At 39.3% G+C, this 25,935-nt stretch overlaps 1 protein-coding gene across 4 annotated transcripts in view; it reads right to left on the minus strand.

Annotated features, from left to right (window-relative positions):
• Window positions 1–25,935, minus strand: part of kaznb (kazrin, periplakin interacting protein b) — a 256,139-nt gene that overhangs the window by 81,459 nt on the left and 148,745 nt on the right. The window contains exon 1 of one of the 4 annotated variants that reach the window (XM_057847067.1): window positions 8,335–9,959. The exons of the other annotated variants lie outside the window; for them this stretch is intronic. Within the exon in view, the coding sequence (XP_057703050.1) occupies window positions 8,335–8,416 (82 nt within the window). The 5' untranslated portion in view covers window positions 8,417–9,959. Of the gene's footprint in view, window positions 1–8,334; window positions 9,960–25,935 lie in introns of those variants that run through there. 4 annotated transcript variants of the gene reach the window in all.

Below are 25,935 nucleotides of genomic sequence, written 5' to 3' on the forward strand. Positions count from 1 at the left end.
GGCACCTCACTGCACACCCCTGCACCCAACAATACCCCACGACTCTGCTCACAACAATGCAATCTCCGTTTTCTCCTACTCTATTTAAAAAACGAAAACAACTGTGAACCGATGCATCACTCCATCAAAACAAACTCATTTGTAGCAAGTGCACGATCGCAAACTTGCTCATCATTCCCCTCGCCGATCACAGTGTGCTGATAACAGGCATGGTTATTCATCTTCATCAGAACATCATCAGCCTGCTTTCATTGTCACAAAGCCAGCAAGTTGTCAGCGCGTGCACACGGCCCAGTGCGACTACAAACGCGAGGTGGCCGCCATCCAAAAGCGCTTCCACCTGCTGCACGAAGGATAGTCGGCTGGCCCTAGTGCTCCACTGAGTGATTGATGTCATCTCATTAGCTGAAGGAGTACTGAGTAGATGTCAGTGCATTCCCTCCTCTGCCTCCTTGCTTCCTTTCCTTCCCATCATCCTTCATCAATCAGCTCCTCTTCAAGGATTAAACCCCCCCCCAAATCCCTCAACTCATCTACCGTGTCCCCCTCTTTGGGATTTGCTCTTCTCTTCGCGCTCTAACCGCTCTCCACCCTCGCACGGTCACGCCGCTACTAATGGTCCCCGCCAGCTCCCCCCCTCAACAAACTCGTTCCGCGTCGATCGCTTCGATCCGCCATCGACAGAGGAGAGCCTCGCCGCCTCTGGGAAATGGCCAAGAAAATACATGGAGAGAATGGCAAAGATGGATTTTTTTGTCGTTTTAGTTTTTGCAATAACCACAGAAATTGCATCGTCACCTCACTGAGGAATCCCATGTCAGTGCTGCCTGACTTGACAATCAATCTGGCTATGAATTCTGATTGTTACCATACCTCAAGGTCTGCTTCACTGCTATGCTTTTATTAGGCATGTGGTTTGAAGGCCCTCTTGAAATTGCATAGTTTCTTCTTGTGTTATTTTATTTCAACCAAATCAATCTGCATTTTTCAGGCCTTTCACTATTCAAAAGGTCATCAAACTTTTGGCACTTGAAGCAACATGAAATATGGTGATAATAATGTCCAATGATAAAATAGTCCAAGAGACTGTATTTTAACACATTGGCTGCTATCACTGTCAATCAAGGGCGTAGCTTTGTATAGGGACAGTAGGGACAAAACACTACCTACTTTTCAGGAATCTTATATTGTCCCCACCAACTTTTAAGCAACCTTATTTGCGTTCTATAATGACTTCAGTTATATAGGTCATTTAGATTCTCTTCCCATATGTTTTAATTGTTGTAATTGACCCCACCATTATTAAGTGAATTGTTTTCATTATGTTTAGACTTACATGTACCTCTTTTCACTTGCTGAATGTGCCGGTCCATTTTCTCAACTCCTAAACACACATTTGATTGGCTGATGATTTGATCCCTCCCCCCCAACACACACACACACACATTAGATATTACAGATGTTCGGGATATAAGATTTTTTTTTTCATCCAGCAGCAGCCACTGTGAGAAATGTAAAAAGACGTCAATGTTGTGGAAGTGGGGAACACATCACTAATTTTGAAGTCCGACCTGCATCAGAGATAGCATAACATTAAACTATGTGAACTTGCTAACCTTGCTAAATTCGAGTAGGAAGCTGCTTAGAGAGAAGTGTCCTCCTTTATGTGTTTTCTACTGTTAATGTTAAATTAACTGTGAGAAATGTAGTGAACCGAGGTTTACCCTAGAGCTGGGAATCTTTGGGCACCAAACGATTCGATTACGATTACGATTCAGAGGCTCCGATTCGATTATAAAACGATTATTGATGCACCCCCCCCCTTTTTTTTTTTATGTTTTGTACATTAGTTCCAAAATTGTTCAAAAATACTCTCAGTCTAAACCAAACTACTATTTCAGTATCAAGTTAACATGTAGCAGTAAACAAATATACAAAAATAACAGTAAATAAAAAACTCCAGTCCCCATTCTGTATCAGCAGCTTTAAACTACATTCAATTAATTTAATGTTGTGAATCAACAGTTAAAGTTGTTAAAATTGCTCCTGTTATTCCATAATTTCCCTTTTGTCTACTTTCGACATGTGAAAGTTTTAAAACTATTTTAAAGATAGATTCAAGTCAATATTTGACCAATTTAGGAGTATTTTAGATAAAAAGTTAATTAGGTTTGCTTGGAAGGTTCGCTACAACAGCCTTGCAGGGAAGTGCACTGCTTTCGTTTACTAACGCCCACATCTAGCTTTTTGTAGATGTGCTGCTAAGGCTACCGAATCTATAATGCATCTAGTCCTATATAAATGATATCTACCATAACATTATGTGGATGTACTTTGTAGCAGCTTTTCGGAAGCAGTCAGGTATGTTGTTGTTGTTGTTTTTTTAATCTCATGGCATGAGTTGAGCTAGAGCCGTGAGTTGAGCATCGGCATTACCCGAGGGGCCAGGTAATGAGAAGCATGATGTTTAGCTATTCTTGCTCTGTTCCTCATTCCGAAGACCGCGCGCCGCGCTGAGTGTGTTGTACTTCCGCTTTACTTGGCATATTTCAATAATCAGAATTTGGATGTTTGTGAATCGTTCTCGAGTCTTCCACGGCCGGATCGCGAATAATCTAAGAATCGGAAATTTTGCACACCTCTAGTTTACCCCCTTCTCCCCAGTTTTACTTTTTATTTTATTTATGTGGTCTTAATGCAGTCCACAGGAGCTTTCATTTTTTTGTTGAGTTTGGCTGGGCTTGTTGACAAAAGCTGTAGTGTTTTACCTTTCAGTTATATTTAATTTCTTTTTTTAGACAATGTTGAGTGCTCTTAAGAAAAATATTTTATTTTATTTTTTAAATTCCTGGATAGTTAAGAGATGAGTAAAAAGCTTGTATTTGTTGTGTATGTAAATATAATTTAAGTGATGTTCAAATAATGCAATTTGAATTTGCTCATAAAATCGGGATTTTTTTTTTCTGAAAGTTTTAAAAATATTACTTTAGTAGTTTTTGAAAACAAAGGTTTGAATTGAACGGTGTAGGCTGAACCAATACAGATAAAAGTTATAGAAGTCAATACAGATTTTTTTTGCATTGATCATTACAAATGTCCCATCCCCAACAAAGAGTGTACATGCAGGTTATGCCATATTGTCCCTACCAATGTGGAGACCAAACCTACGCCCTTGCTGTTAATGCCTGCAAATCAGTTAAAATTTACCAAATAAATGGTTCGTTCTTGCTTTCAGAAGCTACAAGCCACATTGGCCCGGCTTTCACTCGCTGACGTCACGCCAGCGAGTGAAAGGCGGGCCAATGTTTATTCTGTATATCCTAGTAACCTGCCTTTTTTTTCTCCTCAGACAAAATGTTTTGTCTCTTGTTGCTCTGCCATCTTTGCAGAATTCGCGCGAAAGCGTTTGCATCGACTTCTGTCATTATAATGAATGGGGAATGGGGGAAGTGATGTATGCCATAAAGCAGCCAGCACATTTATAGTCTTTTTGTGTGGCAGGTTTCCTGCCACTCTCCTCAAAGTTAATTAGTGCCAGTGAAAGCAATGCAGACCCCCTCAAGATATAAAAGAAGTGTCATGCAACTAGTTTTCAGTCGACAAATTATCACAAATATTATGAAAATATTTTATAAATGTTGAAAAGTTACCAAGTGTTGCTTTAGAAGCTTAGGTTCAAACTTCTTAACAGAAGTTTACTTAATTTTTTTTTCTGTAGTTTTTCATCAAAACTTTAAAATTCAAGTGAAATTGTCATTAAAATCCAAATATTTTAAGGCTTTCTTCATTTTTCCCAACAATCTTGCATGCAGTAAATTTTGACAAACACCTTAGTTTAAAGCCTAGGACTATTAAGAACATCCACATGGCACCTGAGTTCAACCTCAAATTTTCTAAGTGTGTTTCTAAGCTTAAATGCTTGAGGGAAGATGACTAACTAGTATCTCACCAACATTTAATTGATGGAGCCATTTTCTAGTCTTGTTTTTCTCACCCACGAAAAACAAGATGCAACCTGAAATCCCACAACACAACACTGAAGAGTGCCAGGAGGGTGTTGAGTTCATTCTTTTAAAAAAAATAAATCACAAATGCAAAGACGGAAACATAAATGGGGTCGACAAATAAGTACGGGAAGGCAATTTGATTTAAGTTAGCTGAGAACTTTCAAGTAACCAACCAACCATCAATGAGAGGAACATTCCCTCAGACACAAACATTCATCTTGCCAAAAAGTGCATACAGTTCCTGTTTATCTAACACCCCCATCTATTATCTACTTTTTTCTTTCTTTTTTTTTTTTTTAATTTTGTGTTTCATAATCATGTTGTAATGATGTGACAGTAGAGTTTTCATGTGATTGGTAAATTGAATCAGTTCTGGTCCTGTCACGCGATGTGCGGTTGTCAATTTCCGACAGATTTGAGACGATATCCTCATCATTGTTGTAACGTTTGGTGACATTTATGTATTTTTGGATAAATAGGATGTAGGGAAACAATGTTTTTAGATGAGAATGTAGTCAAAATGACACAATTTTCCTCAATGACAATGTTATATTTACAGATCGCATACTCTTTGGCCATTTTGTCCTTGAGGACAGTGGTCTCCAACCCGGTCCTCAAAGGCACGCTGTTGGTGCAGGATTTCATTCCAACCAAACAAAATGACTACACTTTTTCACCAATATGGTGTTTTACAAGTGCAGTTGATTGCCGTCTGGTGCTGCTTGTTTTAGCAGAAACCTCATTGGTTCAGCTATCTGTGCTGGATCGGCAGGAACAAAAACAACGACCCACAGCGGGCCTTTGAGGACCGGGTTGGAGACCACTGCTTTTGGACAACAATACGTTCTTGTTTTTTGTTTTCCTCATACCTGGTCACTTGCTGGAAGGTAGTGTATTAAGGGCCTTAATCCATGATCAAGGATTAGGATGTAAGATTATTCAAACTCATTTGTGAGGCATATTCGACCAAAAACATTTCACACTAAAGTATAATTAACCCTTTCGTGTAGAAATTATAATTTATCATTATTTTTTCCCCCCGTAAATCAATCATATAGGCCATGTTTTCAAACTTGTGGCCAATGGGACAATATTTTGCCGCAACTCATTTAACATAAAATTTTAATATTGAGGGGGGAAAAAACATTTTAAAAATTAAACAAATAGAAATTATTGAAAGATTAATTTTGAAAATGATATAGTAATAAAAAAACATCAACGATAGAAGCAATATAACTAATTCTAAATGAATTTAAATTATTTTAAACATCAAAAAATACATTTAAACAAATTTTAATAAATTGGAAAAAAAGAATATAAAAAATTCACATAAGTGGGGTCTGTATCAGGGGTCGCGTTAACCGAATATTTTCCGTCGTTGACCGGTTTTTTCAAACGGTGACGGAAAAAACTGAAGTCCGTCCGTCGTTTTGACAGGTTGCAATTCACACCCCAGACCACAGGGTGGCGAGTGAGCATATTAATTAGCTATTGTCTCTCTTAATGCATGACGTCGTTGGCTATTCTGTCAGAATATTGGAGCTTCACCGGGGTCTGGCGGCGGCACCGTGATTGACACATTAACGCGAGGTTCTTATTGGTACACCCGGTGTGCCAGCGCGTCATCCAATTGGTGGACTAGATTGCCGCCTGTGTATAGACCCCAATCACATGACGTCACAACTCCGCCCCCCTGACTGGAGCCGCCATATTGTCCGTCAGCTCGTCGTGTTTACACATTACCGCTATGTACATGCCTCCTATTACGGCGTGTTTTTCTGCTCGTTAACATTAATAATCAAAATGGTGAAGGCGTGTGTGGCGGTTGGTTGCAGTAACAGAGAAGATAGACGGAGAGACTTGAAGTTCTACCGTATTCTGAGAGACCCGAAGAGGAGAGCGAGATGGACTGCTGTAATTCGACAAGAAATATGGGCACCAAACGATCACCACAGACTATGTAGTAGTCATTTTATATCTGGTAAGATGCATTTAATATATATTTAGAAGATTTTGGGCTGACAACCACAATTAAGATCATTGTGTGACGTTGGTGATTGGGGTCTATATAGTTGCCTCTTTTTCTTTGGGGGCGGAGTTGTTGTTTTGTTGGTGTTGTTGGCGGTAAGCAGAGTAAAAAGAGGGTGAAAAATACCACGACTTCCGTGTCTAATTTTTCGCCGCCAAGCAAGCGTTACAATATTAATTAAAAATGAATGAAAACTAAATACTATTGAATATGTCATCATTATCATTTTAAAAAATTAAGTGACGGGTAAAAATAGATTATAACCGAATTTTTATGACCCTGTCAGTCAAAATGACAGACAACGAAAATGTCTAGCGCAACCTCTGGTCTGTATGTAATTTGATCTTTGAATTCTTTTTCTTTTTTCTTTTTTTTTTTTTTTTAATATATATCTCTTGTGACCTCAGATAGCGTAACTCTTTGCCATTTCCAGTTAAAATGGATTTGACATTTATTGCCATCGATAGGCGCTTTCAATTTCAAATTCCCTACTTTAAAAACTATCACAACCAGAGGTGGTTACATGTACTTTTTGAGAAAAATGTACTTCTAAGACTAGTTTTACAAAGCCATACCGTCTTTCATTTTTCCTCTTTATTTTACATATTAGATTTATTTATTTTTTTGCCAGCAATGCTAAGAGTAGAGATGTGCCTGGTGTATTACCGGTGTACCTCTACCGATTTCACCAATGAGACGTTGCAACAATAATCCCATGTCTCCGTTATGCCAATCAGACGCAAGCTTGCTGTTCAATCATGTGGTGTCTTTAAAGCACCGTAAAAATGAAGTATTTGATATAGAGCGCTGCCCTCAACATGACGAAAGCATGGATTTTACCCTCTCTTACAGTTTTTATTTGGTACCGATTGACCATGGAAAACCGGAGATATGATCCTTTTAATTTCAAAATAGTTATTATGAAGGAACGCTTCACTATTCAAACACGGAACTATTTTCTCCACCAGAGGGCAGTCATGCTCTTGGGACGAATAATGCTTCATTTATGTATTTTTTTTCTCTTGTCAGAATTCAATGATTTTTTTTTTTTTTTTTAATTTCTTTGGCTTAATGTGGTTTTGTAAAGGGTTATTGTACAGTTTCACTTTAACGATAGTCTATATAAATAACTTTGTGCTCAGAAAAAAAACACCACTGTTTATAAAAAAAAAAATCCAACAAAATATATATTTTTTTCACCTAATACTTTTTTACTTGTACTTGAGTACATTTATTGGACGACTACTTTTACCTTTACTTGAGTAATATTTGGAAGTAATGCAACTCTTACTTGAGTAACATTTCTGGCTACTCTACCCACCTCTAACCCAACACACACTCTGTGATTCCTCACAATGTTACTCATTACTTGAATATTCTTTTCACCAAACACTTTTTTAGTTGTAATTGATTACATTTTTTGGATGATTACTTTTACTTGAGTAATATCATTTTGAAGTAACGCTACTCTTACTTGAGTAACATTTTTGGCAACTCTACCCACTACTGAACCCAACGCACACTCTGTGACATGAGCTGGCAGTGAATGAGTTAACCTTTTTTTGTGGTGATATTTTCTAAAAGTCTCACCTCAGAAATTTTCTATCCCCCCACCCCCACTCTGAAGTCGTGTTTCAATATGTGTTTGTAAGCACACCCTTCATAAAGTGTGAAAATAGCTATTAAAAAAATACCCCAAATTTGCCAGTTATTGAGTAAATAGAGTAGATCCCTGTATTACAAATATCCGTTGCTACAAACAATGCCTCAGGTGAAGGCATCAATTTTCCATAAATGATAAAATGAGGGTCAGAAGTCAGTTCAATTTAATGATGGTTGCTAAGGAATTTCCGGAGGCTCATTTGTCACATTTTACGATCTTGAATTCCTTCAGTTTGAAGATAGAAAAGGTGATTGCCAATTGTCATCAGATATCTTTGCAATCTTGGAAAGCTTGTCGAAAACGCAACAAGGACAGCTAAAACTCAAAATGTTCACTATTTCCCTCATGTCTGGTTCCTGTGGAAGGGCTTTTGCATTTGGACCCCTTCTCTGTATTCAAAATGTGAGCGTGCCATCTGAGTAGCAAATATTGTTAGATGTCTCATCCGCCATCTACACACGCACACACATCATAGGCCCACATATTGGAGATCACAAGGTTAATTTACAGCAGAGTACGTGCGCATGCATGCATATCTCAACACAAGGCCATGGAAAACACGCAATCTCGTGAAATGTAAGGTCAATGCACTCCAATTGCCTCACACACAAACTCACACACAACCATTTCTTTACCTCGACGCTTGTCAGAACCACGCAGATTCCAGGGTATACAACTGGGCCGCGGCATCCTCTGGCCGTGTGACCCAAAGTCCATGTCAGCACTTCCTCTCACATTCGCTCATGTCCACTCTGATCACAGGCGGGGGCGGAGCAAGAGCTTACTCGTGCCCAGATGTGGTGCAGATTAGCACTGGGGCCGGCCCTCGCATCACTTTCATCCCCACTCCCCTCCACTTTTTTCGCAAAAGCCCGCTAAACCTTTTAGTCGTCCCGCAGTCCTGCCGGCCCCCTGCTGGTCGCCCTCATAAGGGTCAGGCGAAACATGGTGTCCTTCAAGTCACTGTGTCACAAGTTTTGTGGAGTGAGAATATAGTTTTGGTGTATGTGGAAATATTTTTTAAAAAAATTGTGGAAATTATTATCACAGTGGAAAGAATATTGCTTAGTAAAATGAAAACTAAATTGTATTTTTATGATGTGTAAATGAAAAAAAAAAGTAAATAAAAGCCAGTATTTCCAGGAAGTGGCCATCATTAGTGGTGGCAACCATTTTATCAACGCCGATATTATTTTAGACAATTAAATGTAAGTATCCCAGATTGTCCGCCCTTCCTCGTGACATAATTAATACCTGTTATCAAATGTGCGTGAGTCTATTAGTGTGAATGTGCGTTGATATACAGTAACTGACGCCAAAAAATTGTTGCGCCCGTAAGATGTGTCATTTTTTATGTGTACAATTATTTTCTCTATTATCAAATGTGTAAGAAATTCACCATTTGCATACTTCAATACAATGGTCCCTCGTTTTTTGTGGTTAATGGGGACCAGAAATCGCCGCGATAAGTGAAAAAAAAAACGCGAAATAGCGCATAAAAGAAAAAAAATAAAATTTGTATGTGTTCATTGTTTTCATTCAGATTCAGCACTGGAAAGAGATACATATAAGACTTTTTTCACAGTTTTTTCCCCAAAGTATAATTTAAAAAAACATGTGTTGGAGCAATTTTTGTGTGGAATTTTGCTGGTTCCAGCCAGCCAGTGAAGACCTGTTTGATATACTCATGAAAGTGCAATGGATCATTTTGTTTTTTTGTTGTTTTCTTTGAATGCTCCAACTTTGAGTATTATTGTTTTCGCTTTGCCCATAATTATAGGGGCCGGTGTGTTGGAGCAATTTTTGTGTTGAGTGACGTAATGTGGCAGTGCCGCCAATATGGGCGATGACGTCACCACTATGCGAGTATACAGTAAATTAATGACTTACTCAGCACAGGTGTGGAACGCTGGCGAATAGTTTTCAACCGCATACGCAACCGCAACGCAACAAATATGACCGCACGCAACGCAAACAACGCATATACGCAATCTCAAACGCACGTGTATGTTATAGATGACCGCAGAGTTCCGTGTATATTGTTTTGTTTTGTTTCAAAGTTTGAAGACTCCAAGATCGCAGTTTTGTTTCGTTATTTGACCACACGACATGACCTTTGACTGAATGACCACGATTAGTTTGACCATATTCATTGACAGTTTGACACCTTGGATTACCATCGGCCACGTCGTTTTGTCTGATCCTGCCGTATGACATTGACATAAGGTGAGTGCGCGTTGAAACATTCCTAAACCAGCGTATTATTGAAAATTGTTAGAACAATATGTGTGTGTGTGTGTGTATATATATATATATATATATATATATATATATATATATATATATTTTTTTTTTTTAATCAATGTTTTTAAAGCACTTCAAATGTAATAATTATGATGCTTTAAACATGTTACTGTCCCACCAAATTATTTTTATACAAGAATAAAGTACTGTACTGTAGTAGAAAAATGCTAACCTAATGGCAGTGTATCAAATACTTGTTCTCCCCACTGTATGATCGTTTTAATTTGATGGTAGAAAATATGTTTATCCGTATAGGATGCGCACTAGAGGGCACTGATGTTCTGAGGGTGGAACGGCTGATGCTTTGATGATTTGGTGTATTTTTGGTCTAATACAGTACTTCTCAAATAGTGGGGCGCGCCCCCCTGGGGGGGCGCAGAGCGATGCCGGGGGGGGCGCGTGTGACCTCGGGGAACATGCTTTTTTTTTTTTTTTTTTCTGCTGCCGTACTGGAATAAAGTGTACTTGCGCATCCACTCAGTGGGTGGCAGTGGCGCTCTCATTTTCAGAGTGCGTGCAGTATTTTTGAACTAAGGAAGAGCACTCATCACACAGAAAACAAATATGAAGAGCAGTGCGCCGCCGCCGTTTTCGAAAGCCGTTTTCCGACCGGACTCACTCACGCAGCGACCCACACGCCGCCGCCCGATAAGTGCCATTTTCGGCTTGGGATCGTAACGACGACCGCCCTCACCTACGGTTCCACCTCGGCCGCCGAGAATGCACTTTGTTCGTGCCGTTTGCCTTTTAGCTTTGACTTTTAATACTGTGGGTGATGAGGAAAGACTGTTTACTGTGTCTAAAAATAATTATAGCGGACCGCCAGAAGCCAAATCAATTAAGACGCCACTTAAAGACATTCGACCCCAATCTCATTGATAAGCCGCTTGCTTGTTTTTCAGCGAAAACGTGCCGAATATTGCCAACAATCGTTCTGCTTTGTCAGTGTTATATCAGTAAACCAGTGAGCATTGTTAGCATGCTCATTGCAATATGACTCCACACCATTGCAAAGGAGGTAATACTGAGTGTGAGCAGCAAAAATAAAAACTGTCTTTCTGTCCAAGGACACTCTTTTTTTCCTTTATTCATTTTTGTTTTTTCGGTCAAATTTTTTGGCATATTGTCCTCATGAGTGAATGTTTCTAATCATTTTGAATTTGTTATTATTTACTGATTTTATTACATTTTATTTTTCTGTATCAAATGGTCAAAAATGTACCTTGAGTGTATTTTTACAGTTTGAATGTGACTTTTTTTTTTTTTTTTTAAATTCAGGCAAATTGATGCACGTCAAGTCTTCTCTGTTACAAACAAAACAATGTTAATAAAGTTATACTTTATTATAAGTTGATCTATGTTACTTTTTTTCTTTAATAGGAAAAAAAAAGGACACAATATTAGGCAGATGCGTAATTATAATAGTAATTTTATAGACAAATAATACTATTTACAGTGGCCACAGAGAGTTTGGGGGGGCGCGAAACATTTACGTCTTGCTTGGGGGGGCGTAGCAGAAAATAATTGAGAAGCACTGGTCTAATATGAGAATGTATTAGGTGTGATCATAGCAGTTCATAAACTAGATGTTGTTGTGCTGAGAGAAATACCACACATGATACCCACCCAGGGAATTTTAAACTTTAGGACCTTAAGGGTAACTAAATTAACTCATTGGCTGCCATTAGTAGACGCCCATTCCATTTAGACTGAGGCTAGTAGCGATCGAATGAGCCTCTGAGATAAGGATTTTGTGTTTTTTTTCAATTTATTAGGTAAGACTTGTCCACTAGGATACAACTGATAAAGGTGTTGTCTATCCCTTTAAGCCATTTTTAAGTGACTATTTAAAAAAAACAAAAAACAAAAAAAAAAACAATGTGCTTGCTTATCTCACTGGCTGCCTTTGGCAGTGAATGACTTAATACTGTTTATTTTGTCCTCCAAGTTTCATCCAAGTCATGTCAAAACAAATGAACAAATGAAGCAATTGGATTTTTATTCCTCATTGAACCTGGTGACTCCCCATCCCCGGAAGCATTCTTGCGTCACGGCCTCCTCATTACAGCCGACCTCTCGTCGAGCTCTGCACCATCACGGCTCAACGGACCGCTAAAAGTCTCCTGGTTGTTTTATCTGTTGTTGTTTTTCTAACCTTTCACCTCGCGGGCCGCACGTTCGGCATCATTCCGTCTAACCGCCACTTCCGTTTGCCTAAAAAAAAAGTCTCCCGTCAACTGAGCTGCTTTAAATCCTAGAAATGATTGTGGACGTATGCTGCGTTTGAACACAAAGGAGACAGGATGCGTTACGGGAGAAGAGCTGGTGAGAAGCAGCATCACAACACTTATAAAAGCCTCCGCATTTTCTCTTTTTGAGGACGGGGCTGTGCTGGCGTATGGAATAATGAGGGCGCTCAGGCTTGTATCAGCACCATTGAGTGTATACAGATCTGCTTTTCAAAGTGTCCAAGTGTTTTTTTTTCCGTAAAAGATGTTGAAACGACACTGGATGGCCCTCGATTCCCACGCTGACACTTGGGAAGGATGAGCAGTAGTTTGGGACAGGGGTGCATCTGACCCTGGGGAATAGTTTTTTTTTTTTTTTCCTTAGTAGAATAAAATATAATTGCGCATCCAGTATAGTATGGTTTGTATCCACCGACAACGTGCGCACAGAGCACAGAGCGGGAGATATGGAGTGTGGTGAAAAAAAGTCTCAAGAGACAACATGAAAAAATACTGCACAGAGATGAAAACGGAGGCAGAAACAAAGAAAAGTCTCATAAAGCTAAAACTATATAAATGACAAAGCTCATCTAGCGCTTGACTTCACTGTGACTATCGTGGGAGAAAAGGAGAGATTAGTGTACCTCCTGTGGCAAAAAATGTTGGCAGTAAATTAATTATGGTGTCACTTATAGGTACGTACTACAATTTAATAGCTCATAAACAGCAGTTTTTTCAGCAAACACTTATGAAATATTGCCACGTTATTTAAGACAGCCGCATGGTGGATTTTCTTATGGAGGAAATCAACATGGGTCCCAAGAAGGTTAATGCAAGTGGTGAAAAAAGAAAAACGTGACACTTACCATTGAAATTAAGAAGGAAATGAAAAAATATGAGTGTGGTGTCCGTGTCAATGAAGTAGTTCAGCCGGAATATGTCTATAAACTTGAGGACAATTCTCATTATTATAATTATTATTAGTGTACCATGGGCAAGGAAGTCACCAGCTTTGTCAGGTTTTTAAACAGTTATTTCAGGACTTGTGCACACCAACACGGTCATTGTCCACCGTAGCCGACACCACCAACAACAGAACATGAAAAGAGAAAGAAAAACTTCCCACTCTTTCGCACCTCTGTCACTCTCTCGTCAGTCACGATGTGTTAAGGTACAGCATGCAAAACACAACCGCCACATTAGAACCTGCCTCATTACATTATTATTATTTTTACGATTTTATTTATAAGTTATTTGTTTTGCTATGTGTGATTGCCATTTGTAATTGTACCTGCAGTATTTATTAGCGATTCAGCGTAGGTTTTTGGGCTGTGAAACAAATTAATGAAATTATAATGTCCTGGAACAAAATAAATTCGTATGTAGAGATAGCACTGCACTGTATGTTTTCCAATTGTTTGATGTTTTCCAAAAACGTTCATTCCCTCCCGCTTCAAATGGATTGGACGTCTACTAGTCATAAACTAATTGGTGGGAGGCTGCATCTTGGCCAGAGGAAAAACTAATTTTATTCTCCACTTCATTGGTTGCCATTTACGGCACTGGAGGTTGATAGCAGAGGACATTATTGGACAAAATGGCAACCCTCTGAGCCCTATGAAATGTATATTTTATTTGTTATTCCATGTATATAATACCCAGTGTTGTCACTAACACGTTACTAAGTAACGCGTTACTGTAAGCTGATTACTTTCTTTTAGTAACGAGTACTCTAACAAGTTAATTTTTACAAACCAGTTATCTGATTAAAGGTAGTTTCCTTAGTTTCTGTGTGTTGCTATTTTGTTATTGCCTCATAATGTATGTAGAATGAAGAATATTGTAGTCATGTACAAGAGCGTTTTGAATAGAAAATGTTAGAAAGGTTCCCGCTACGTGTTCGTTTCCATGGTAACCGCTCATAGGTCTTCCTGTTTTGGTCTCGAGTCACTTACGCTAAGTGTTTTGGGACTGACGGGTGTCAGCGTGGGTGCACATTTGAGCCGAGTGCAGTCACCAGTTTAGATGTGCGAGGGAATGTTGATCTGTGTGCATCCATGAATGAACGTGAACTTCGTTCTGGAAGGTTCCAGCGATAGCTTGGAGCCGGTACATGCGCGGTCGTTTCGTAGTTTTGCCGTTGCAATGGCGGGTAGTCGTCGCTCCTGCTCATCCTCGCTAAGTCAGCGACCATTTTTTACATCATATTCGTGTTGCACATTTATGCTGTGAGGTGACGTGTTCGTTTAGCATCTTTGGGACGTGTTATAAGTGCGACTGAGTGTAAAATGCTTAGTTAGCGCCACTTTTTGTGGCAAAATTGACTGTGTGTGTGTACGGCGCACTTCCGGGTTGCGCGCGTGCATCCCCTGAGCTTTGTGTAAATTGCACTGTGCAATTTATTTGTGTGAGTTGATTGATTTCAATTCCAGTCAATTTACATTGTTTTATATTGGCAATGACCTTCTCTTAACCCTAACATCTAACCCGAAATTCAGAATTTTGACATTATGCTTAATCTTCGAGTTAGCGGGGTTTAATTAGTCGGTGTAGTTGATTTCAACAAATACCATGCAGTTTGTCAGTTATTTATTAGTTTCAGGGACTCCGGAGTGGCTAAGATAGTCAATGGTGTTTGAAATCAACTCCATCGACTAATTACACCCTTTAAATTCAATAATCGGAAAGTCAGTTACATTCAATGTAATTTTCTGGTGTCATTCTTATGTTGAAGCAGCAAAGGGAGAAAAATTGGTAAAGATGCACCGATACCGATACTAGTATCGGCAGGGGGCGCCGATCTGGCCCGAAATGGTGGTATCGGTATCTGCGAGTACCAACAAAGACGGCGCCGATACCATTTACCGGTCCATTATTATAACATTTGACCACAGCCTTTTTCTCCTCCTGGCGCTCACTACACTCTGTCTCTGTGTTGTGTGATGACACGTGAACACCAAGCAGCTATCGCTATTGGCCTGCTATTGGCCTGCTCCAGACCAATGAGAGCGGGCCAATAGCCACTCCTGACCAATCAGAAGGGGGCTTTTTCATATGGACGAAAAACCAACCAGGAAATATGGCGGAGGTCGGGAAATATTTCCAAATAGAAATCCCGTCGATTAAAATCAATGGCTGCATGCAAGATTTGCGGCCTGAAAGTTTGGAGATGTGGAGTTAAATCGGCCAGTTTCAATACCTCGAACTTGATAAAACATTTGAAGACGAAACGTGAACGAACACAACGAGTTTGAGCCTGCAAGAGCAGGACTGCTATCCAGAGGAAGAAGGCCGCTGGACCGGAGCAACAATCTCTGGTCAGTTCACTTCGTCTACTTTACTTTTATTGTCTTTTACTGAAAGAAATGCCGCAGTAATTTGGGAAGTGTTTCCAAAGTATTGTTGCCACCTTTCAGAAATAGAAATAAGGGACTCCCACCTCCCGAAAAAAAGGAGAGACCGGATGCTGTGGTCAATTATTATTACTTATAATTGTTAGCGTCCGCAAATGCGGAAACAAGGTTGAACCTCGAAGCAGACAACAAGCGGGGGATACATAAAAGGGTTTAATGATTGCAAACAAAAAATAACACGCGATCGCGGGACAGTAGAAATAACAAAAGGAGTCCGTGACAGCAGGTCGACGGACAAACTAAGGCGATAGGCAGCGGTTACAAACGAGAGCAGCACACTAACAGAAAAACCCAATGCAGGGGCATAACAAGCAAATGTAGCGAGATTATTGTGCCAGATGTCAAATAGCGATCAGCAAGGCATATATCTCGGCAGCCTTCTCTGAGATCACCCGTGCTTAAATGCTGCGTTGATGAGCCTGCATTGGATTCAAGTGCCACGCCCCCACGCCCAGCAACAAAACACAATCTAACCAGCAGCAGAATGTGACAATAATTTCATGAAAGTTGCACTGTTTGGACTTTGAGAGGTTTAAAAAAGTTTATTCAGTTCATTCAGAGTTTATTATTATGAATTTATTTTTACTTTCTTACTGTTGGGCTAGTATTATACATGTTTTATTAATTTCACAAATTTAGCACTATTTTGGCCTTTGAGAGCGGAAGGTTTATTCAACTATTGTCTACTAGGGTTTAGTGTACTTTTTCCTATTTTGCAAAGGTAAGCAACAGCCTGACAAAGCCTTGATAGCAATGATTTCACATCCAATTTTGTAGCTCTTTGGGAAAAAAAAAAAATTAAGAAAAAAAAAAAAAATATATATATATATATATATATATATATATATATATATATATATATATATATATATATATATAATCGGGCAGGTATCGGTATGGTATCAGTATCGGCCGATACTGCACAGCCAGGTATCGGTATTGGTATCGGGGCCAAAAAATGGTATCGGTGCAACACTAAAAATTGGTAAAAAGTAGATAAATTACTTTTAAAGTAATTTAGGTACTTTGATAATAAAATAATTAGTTAAGCAACTACCGTATTTTTCGGACCATAAGTCGCAGTTTTTTTCATAGTTTGGCTGGGGGTGCGACATACTCAGGAGCGACTTATGTTTGAAATTATTAACACACTTGATATCATTTCACATGTTATTTTGGTGTTTTGGAGTGACACTGATGGTTTGGTAAACTTGTTAGCATGGTCTTCATGCTACAGTTATCTGAATAACTCTTAATAGCTATGCCCACGTTCGCGTTCTGCCTTTGGCAATGTGTGTTCAATTGTATTATTGACTTTTTTACATTGAAATGCACGCTTTTAGTTTGTGGTGCTCTCACGCCCACGTGGGGGCGCACTCGCACTTGTTTACGTGAAGATGAGCGCTCACAAGCCAGGAGAAGACTGACAGCTACGCAGCTCTGAGTGAGTGGGCGAGTTAGAGAGAGAGAAACACGGCTGCGAACCTACGTTCATTGTTTGTGCTTGTAAAATATCTCTACAGAGGCAACGCCTGTGTGTATCATCTTTTCTGTTGTTGTGTGTTTTCCACCCGCGATCGGACACTTAGAGCCAGTTGTATGGTGGTTTGAACGATGTGCTAATGCTAGCGAACGCATGCAAACCGTTTGTGTCATTGCTGTAATAGCACCTAATTATCATTTATTTAAGTTGATGCGAACCTGTTTGGTATCGAGGATGAAATTGATTCAGCAAATTATACGGACATCCACCATCGTCATTTGGGAGTTTAGCTCGCTGTATAGCCAGGACCGAGCCGTAGCGTCCTGGTGAGGACGGTATATTCGCATTTCGTTGTTCATGTATCATGTAACATCATACTGTACACTTATTCAGCAGGTCGTTCTCTATTGTATTTTTATTAGGGGTGTCAAACGATTAAAAATTTAAAGCGAGTTAATTACAGCTTAAAAATTAATTAATCGTAATTAATCGCAATTAATCGCAATTCAAACCATCTATAAAATATGCCATATTTTTCTGTAAATTATTGTTGGAATGGAAAGATAAGACACGAGATGGATATATACATTCAACATTCGGTACATAAGTATTGTATTTCTTTATTATAACAATAAATCAACAAGATGGCATTACCAATATTAACATTCTGTTAAAGCGATCCATGGATAGAAAGACTTGTAGTTCTTAAAAGATAAATGTTAGTACAAGTTATAGAAATTTTATATTAAAACCCCTCTTCATGTTTTCGTTTTAATAAAATTTGTATAATTTTCAGTCAAAAAAATAAACTAGTAGCCCGCCATTGTTGATGTCAATAATTACTTACACAATGCTCATGGGTGCTGAAGCCTATAAAATCAGTCGCACCCAAGCGCTAGCAGAGGGTGCCAAAACTCCGAAAAATACAACAAGTACACATTTCACTGTGCTGTCATTTTAATCTGTTTGAACGTTAATTTGTGCGTTAATTGCGTCAAATATTTTAACGTGATTAATTTAAAAAATTAATTACCGCCCGTTAACGCGATAATTTTGACAGCCCTAATTTTTATATTAAATTGCCTTTCAAGATTACATATCTGTTCTATGTGTTGGATTTTATCAAGTAAATTTCCCCCCAAAATGTGACTTATATTCCGGTGCGACTTAAATATGTTTTTTTCTCTTCCTTGGGCATTTTATGGCTGGTGCGACTTATACTCAGGTGCGACTTGTAGTCCGAAAAATACGGTAGATTACTTTTTTGAGGCGTAATCAGTAATTAAATTACTTTTTCAAGTAATCTGTGACAACACTTATAATACCAAATAAAAGAAGCTGATAGTCTTATCCTGGCTTCCTCTGCAAGCATCAGCAGGCGAGAACAACTTGCATCGCAGGTGTTGCCGCACCTTTTCATTTATTCATAAAGTGTGCACAATGTGGGCTAATCTCTCACAGGGCCCGTGTTAAAAGGTCACAAGGCTGGCTAATTAGGGAAAGATGCACATATTAACAGGAATTAGGACTCGACTGAAGCCACACGTAGATGGGAGGGAGTTTTAAGTGAGTCCAGATGGAGCGGTCTGTGACGAGAGGAAGGAAAAATGGAACCTGTTTGTACCGACTGATGAATCTCTAACTTGTATTGTACTATATGTATCAGATTGATGGTGATAGACGTCCAATCTGTATGGGGGGAAAGGGGGGGTGGGGCTGGCACTGAAGGTCATGTTTCATTAAAATATCCTTTGTTTTTTCTATTGGCCAAAGGCACAGTCATAATTGAGCCCTTTGAAATCTGCATAGCAGTGCAGCACAGAGGTGGTTTTGCCTATAAATATTCAGCATGACTAAAATGCATTTTATTTCCGGTTTTGATGTTTTTGCCATGGTATGAGAAAAATGTCATTGCGAACTGCTAGATTTTAGTGTAGAGATTTGGATGTGTTTGTAAGAGATGTCTCAGAAAGTAAATGTCATCCAAAAATAAGAGAATTAACTTTGTCTTTCTGGAATGCCACCCATTGTTTTTGCTCATTATTTTGCAATGTGATAGATCACTTGAATATCAGACTGCAACACATGATTATTTTGATTGACTAATCACCAATTATTTTTTAGACAAGTTGACTAATCCGCTCGTATAAAAAAACATTTTTTTTAACGTTAGACAAGGCTTAAGATTTTTGCTGTAAATATGTATTGGACTCAAAACCTATGTGCTAAGAAATGTTGAACTATGAATAATATATAACCAGGGTTTTCCCAAGTGCTTTATAAGCATGGCGGGTCATCAGACTTTTCTGCCCCACCCCAACAAGGCTAAAACAGTGCTACAAAATAAAGTATAAAAAGTATATGTATTTTAACCGCATATATTTGAAAGCCAAATGGTGACATTTTATAGTTGATATGAGAACAATCCTGTCCCAGCTCTCTGCAATTGCTCTGAATATTTTAGTTTATTAAAACTGTATTTCAAGAAAGTGCCTTTTTGTAAGATTCTAAGTATTTAATAAATTGTTACACACCTCCGTCAGCGTGTTGATTTATGTTAGTTCTATTCTTTTAATTTGGTGGGTTCCTTTTGTTACTCTGTGTTCACCTTGTCAGTCTTGTCTTGCCTTCCCCTTAATCAGCTGAGTGCCCACACCTGCACATCGTTAGCCTCAGTCCTTATATTCCCCTCTTGTTCCTTGTCTTGTGCCAGTATGTCATTCTTGTGTAAGAAGCCGCAGGAAGCTAAAACACCATCTTCAGTTAAGTTTGTTCTTGTCATATTTTTTGTTCCAAGTATACATTGCTGAAGATCTTTTGTTGTTACTTTGATTTCTTTTGGACTTTGAAGCTGGCCTGTGTTACATGCCAGTAGTAAAACCGTCATTGGAACCTGCATCTCTCCCGTCGCCTCTTGCGTTTGAGTCCTGCCGTGTGTGCCTCCTGTGACATTAGTGGCTTATAATAGGCATAATTTAAAAGCTCCTGTCGACATAGCATTTTTATTCATACCCCCCTCCCCAAAAATAAAAATATGGTGTGCTGCCAGTGGTCTTCTCTACCACCACCAGTTTTCTAGGGGAAACCCTGATGTAAATATACATATACTGTAGGGACGGGAGTCAAGAACCGGTTCTTATGGAGAACTGGTTCCATGTGTTCCGATTCCATGGAATCGTTTACCAATTTATCTAACGACTCTCTTATCAATTCCATCCAGCACGATTTATGTTTCGAAATTTACGCATGATGCACCCGTTTCTTTCGGCACGCACGGCTACATAAGTACTCATGGAGAACCATCTCATCAAGTGTAACCTGGAGAGAGTTGTTGCTGAGTGTATTTGCATTGACTTTCACAGGCCAAGTCATTATTCATGAAAATACTTAAAGAAATGGTGATTTTTCAAAAAAAGTCTATTAATGGAACTATCGTATTCCTCGTTGAATACTCTATAAGATAAAATACAACATATATGCATCAAAAATCATCCTAGAAACGATTTTATTAGCAATTTTAATACTCCTGTTAGAAAGATTCCATGGGTATGCGTTCATTCCCATAGCAACCACTCTGTTTCGTGTTATTGTCCTACGTCATGCGCCCTGTGTATTCTGGGACAGAGAATATGCGTAAGGTGCGCATTTTGAGCAGAGGACGGCCACCTGTTAGAGGGAGTATCTGTGTGCGTCCATGAACAAATGTAAGTATTTCCCCTTCATGCCATAAATTTCTTATGACAAGTGAGAGCCGTTATCAGCGCGACCGTTTCGTGTTTTTACTGTTACGTCCGCTGGTTGCTCCTGCTCGTTCTCGCTGCGTCGAGGAGAGCGTTGTTTACATTATATTTGCGTTGCACATTTGTGTTAAGAGGGAATGTGTTAGATCTTAAGATGATGTTGTATATCCATATGAACTGTAAAGTGCTTAGTTTTCGCCCTTTTTATGGCCAAGATGACCACACGTGCACGCAGCGTGCTTGCTGGTTGTGCGCTCGCGAACCCCATAAACACACCCCCCCGACCCCACACACACACCTTTAATGTGCAAGTCGTGTATGTGTGTTATTGACTGCTTTACAGTCAATTTACATTGTTTATTGTATCACCACTAATTTTCTTTCCTTTCAGAACCACACACCCACACATTCCAGTCTTCTTCCACACACATACAAATACACCAACATCTTTCCACGCATACTCTCATCTGCTCATTGAGTGATTGTCATATCAAGTGCCATTGCCTGTATATAGTTGTGCCTGTTGCCAAGTTGGATTAAAAGTGCCAAAGACCAACTCCGCTCTCCACTCCTTGTGTTCTAACCGACACCCTGAGGCGAATGAACCATAAAACATTTAACCCAAAACCTCATATAGTCCATTAGTCCAAATTAGAATCGATAAGGGAATCGATAAAGATTCGAATCATTAAGCAATATCGATAATGTAATCGTAAAAATCCTATCAATTCCCATCCCTAATATACTGGAGCTTTGTTTTTTTCTAAGTGAAACTAGATGTTTGCAATTACCTATTTCTAATTAATAATGAGGATCCTCAGTGTTTCCATCTGGGACTACAGAAATGAGCCTATATTTACTGTTACGAGACTCAAATAAGTGGATTTTTAGCAAAATAATGTTTCTAAAAATCCATTCATCATCTTTTTCAGCTTTATCCCCTCAAGAGTCACCGCAGTGACACAGACGATATACATAATAGATTTGGCACACAAATTTTGATGCTGGATGTCCTTCCTGATGTAAACCCACACGCGTGAATCAAACCCCGGGCCTCCGCAATGGCAGTTGGGAGCTCCAACCACTGAGCTACCACCCAGGTAAACAAAGGCTCAAGAAATGATTAATGATTATCAGTGTTGTTTTCGTCAACGATGACGATAACAAAAAAATTTCATCAACGAACAAATTTTTCATGACGATGACGTCACGATGACGCGCTAAAGAGGTGTCTTGGGAGACTGACACATAACGAGATGGATGCCAGTTGTCATCTGACGACGATCGAGATGAAAATTAAATTCACAATGTGTGGTATTTTCTTATTGTGTGTGTACTTAGAATGCATTTAGCGGTGTTTGGTCGTGTCACTCCCCTCCGACCCACGCACACGCTTACTCACTGATCAGTGAGTAAGCCTGTGCCCGTTCCAAGCTCATTTTGTGAAACGTGTCAGGTGCTGCTTTCTCATCTTGGCTATATATGCCTTTAAAGGTCTGTGCTGAGGGATCATCACACACGAAACTAACTTGTAGCGTTAGCATAGCGTTCGCTTTAGCATTAGCATTTAGCCCGGTGACTGGCTGTGTCTTTTTCAATTCTTGGAAAACATTTTACATACAGTTCGTTGCATACAAGTGAGTTTAATTAATCGCAAATAATGTGCTGTTTTCCTGCTGGGTGTGTGTTACCATCATGAAAATGGTGATGTCCTTGTAGACTCTACAGTTATATGGTTGTCTGTCATTTTCTTTCGAAATTGTTGGAAACCATTTATTTATTTATTTATTCATGGAGTAAAACTTTTGACGTTTATAGACAAAAACATTTTGAAAATTGTTGACTAGCTAATACTAATTGAAGACTAACACATTTTGAAATGAGTAAAATATGGCTAAGACTACTAAGTATTTTCGTCCAAAAGACTAAGACGAAAATTGGCTACCAAAGACAACACTGCTTATTATCAATCTAAATGGATAAATTTGATTATCGATTAGTCAATCAATTAATCATAGAAGCTAAGGGTGTCAACAATAATCGATGCGGCGATGCACCCCGATGCGGGGCAGGGACGATTCGATTCGATGCGGGCAACACGCTGAATCGATTCAGCGCATTTTAAAATATATAAGTACGTTCAAAAATCTTCCCTGCGCAATTCCGGTGATGCAATGGATTTGGTTTCCCCATTTGTATTGTTATTCTCATGTTTACCTGTAGAGAGAGCTACTTTACATTCAAAGAAAGCCCGTAAAGGTTAGATCGGGCCTAAAAAATTCCAGCCCAACCCGACACGGCCCGCTGGTATTGAAGCCCGACCGGCCAGATCAATTAACTATAGATTTGCATGCCCGAGCCGAGTGATGCGGAAAAAAAAACGCAGCAGCAGCAGCAATTTATTTTCGTTTCTTCAATTTTCTTACTGTTTAAATAGTCTACATATTTTTATAAGAGTTATAAAACCCTTTACACAACAAAATAACGCTGGGAAAGTTTAATATAAAAAAAACACGGTTTTGCAGACACACAGAGGAGAAGATTCGAAAGGATCACATTTGCCTTTGTGTGCATAAATAAAAGTGTCTTTCCTAACAAATTCTCAGTTGGCAGACAAAAAACGCAAGTTTACTCAATATTTAAATAGTCTACATATTTTTAAGAGATTTATAAAAGCATTTACTCAACAAAATAACGCTGAGAAAGTTTAATATTTAAAAAAAAAACACTGTTTTACAGACACACAGAGGAGAAGATTCGAAAGGATCACATTTGCCTTTGTGTGCATAAATAAGTGTCTTTCGTAACAAATTCTCAGTTGGCAGTTTTTTATGAGAATTATAAAAGCATTCACACAATGAAATAACGGGAGAAGAAGAAGAAAAAGAGGGCTGCGCCACAGCCCTCTGCGCATTTTTTTTTTTTTTTTAATAATTTATTAGTCCGGCGCGGCGGCCCGACCCACGAAAACGGGAATGCTTAACATTTCGGGTCGGGTCTGGTTCGGGCACAAGATCTAACCTCTATGCAGGGGGGACGAGGAACCCAAATCCGCTTCCTTACCGGAGTAACGTCACAGACAAGCGCAGTTGTAATCGAGAGAGCAGAGAGATAGGGCATAACATAACAATGGCTGGAACGGAGAAAGAGGGAGCGAGAAATATTATAGATATAAGATAGGCTAGGCCTACATTTTACTTTTGTTCTACATTGCAATTTAGTTGATGTTTTGTTTGCAACTGAACTGATCCCTGGATTGATATTGCGATAAAGATGCTGCTGCACTACAATATTTTCTTTGTCGTTATCTTTAATATTTACTTGAATATTTTTATTGATGGGTCGTTGTGACTAAAATACAGTGACTGTTATTACTGATTTTGCACAGGAGTTCAGATGTTGCACTGTGTGAAAGGCTGCTACTGTGTGTAAAAAAAAAAAAAAAAAAAAGAGAAAGTCTCATTCAAAGCACTAATTAAATGTTGTGATCTGATTTTTTTTTTAGTCGTTATTTTTAATATTTACTTGAATATTTTTATTGATGGTAAATGGTGTTATACTTATATAGCGCTTTTCCACCTTTCAAGGCGCTCAAAGCGCTTTACACTATCTCACCATCCACCTACTGGTGACGCAGCACCAGGAGCAACGTGGGGTTCAGTATCTTGCTCAAGGACACTTAGGCGTGTTCATCAGGGCAGAGAATTGAACCCACAACCTCTGGGTTGGGGGACAACTACTCTATCACTGAGCCACGCCACCCTATTGATGGGTCGTTGTGACTAAAATACAGTGACTGTTATTACTGATTTTGCACAGGAGTTCAGATGTTGCACTGTGTGAAAGGCTGCTACTGTGTGTAAAAAAAAAAAAAAAAAAGAGAAAGCCCTGGTCTCATTCAAACCACTGATTAAATGCTGTGATTTGATTTTTTTTTTTTTAAGTTATATATGAAAGTATACTATTTTCATTTAACTTCAACCAGGAGTGACACAAGAGCCAATAAAAAGTTGTTTAATGTCTGTCCGCTTGTGTTGGCTCATGATTCACGAAAAATGTGCTTTGCTTTAGAATCAACCAGTCAGTAAAATGACATTTCTGTATCTGCACACGAGCACTGTCTATTCTTCTATTTATTGGTGCTAAAATTAGGGTGCGCGTTATAAACGGGTACAATAATTTCCCCAATATTTTACAAGTAAATTTGGGGTGCGCATTACACACAGGTGCGCCTTATATTCGGGAAGTTACGGTAATTGCATTTATCTGCAAATAGCATCAGATGTCTTCCAAAGAAATGGGGGAAATTGTCAAAGTGGAAATACCGAAAATGACTTCACAGTTTCAGGTGATTCAGTGCTACCGTGTGCACCAAGACAGTTGAATGACGTCACAGGTGGAAATTAAACCCAAGTAGAACGTAGCTAAGTACACTCTAAGGCCAGCTTTATAAAACAGTCTAAAAGGAGAAGCAAGGCAGAAGCGTACTAAACTCGCTCTCTTGCTCTAAAGGCACCTGTAAATTACTACCCACCCCCTCACTCTAATAACACCATAATGATGCCACTGTTAGAATAGCACCGAGACTCTGTGCTTTATGGACTGACCCCAAAATCAATTCAGCAGCATGCCTGTGTCTATTAATGGACATTCTCATCTGGTCGCATAAGCCAAAACGGCCACCAGAGCTCCTGCAGGACATCACGTTGGACAACGCACACACACAGAGGCTATCTAACAACAAGGTAATAGAGTCGTCGTAAGCTGCTGACGCACAGCGGCCATAAAACAGAAAAAAGTATCATCACAGTGTCTGCAAGCAGCAGAGTGCTGCAGCATAAAAGGCGTAGACTGTTGTTGGAAGAGAAAGAGAGAGAGCGTGATGGTGGGATGGCTTGGAGGATTCATTAGTGGTTTGGGAGCACATTCCCAAACACAAAGTAGCGCGTCGACCGTCTCGCGGGCGGTTACTCGGGAGAATTGGAGGGGAAAGCCCCCTGAATGTGAACCCCTCTCCCCCCAGCCCCAAGAAAAAACAAAAAGCCTGCACTTCAATTTGGAAGTTTTT

The sequence above is a fragment of the Corythoichthys intestinalis genome, chromosome 9 (genome assembly GCF_030265065.1).
Source record: "Corythoichthys intestinalis isolate RoL2023-P3 chromosome 9, ASM3026506v1, whole genome shotgun sequence".
In the NCBI taxonomy this organism is placed as follows: Eukaryota; Metazoa; Chordata; class Actinopteri; order Syngnathiformes; family Syngnathidae; genus Corythoichthys; species Corythoichthys intestinalis.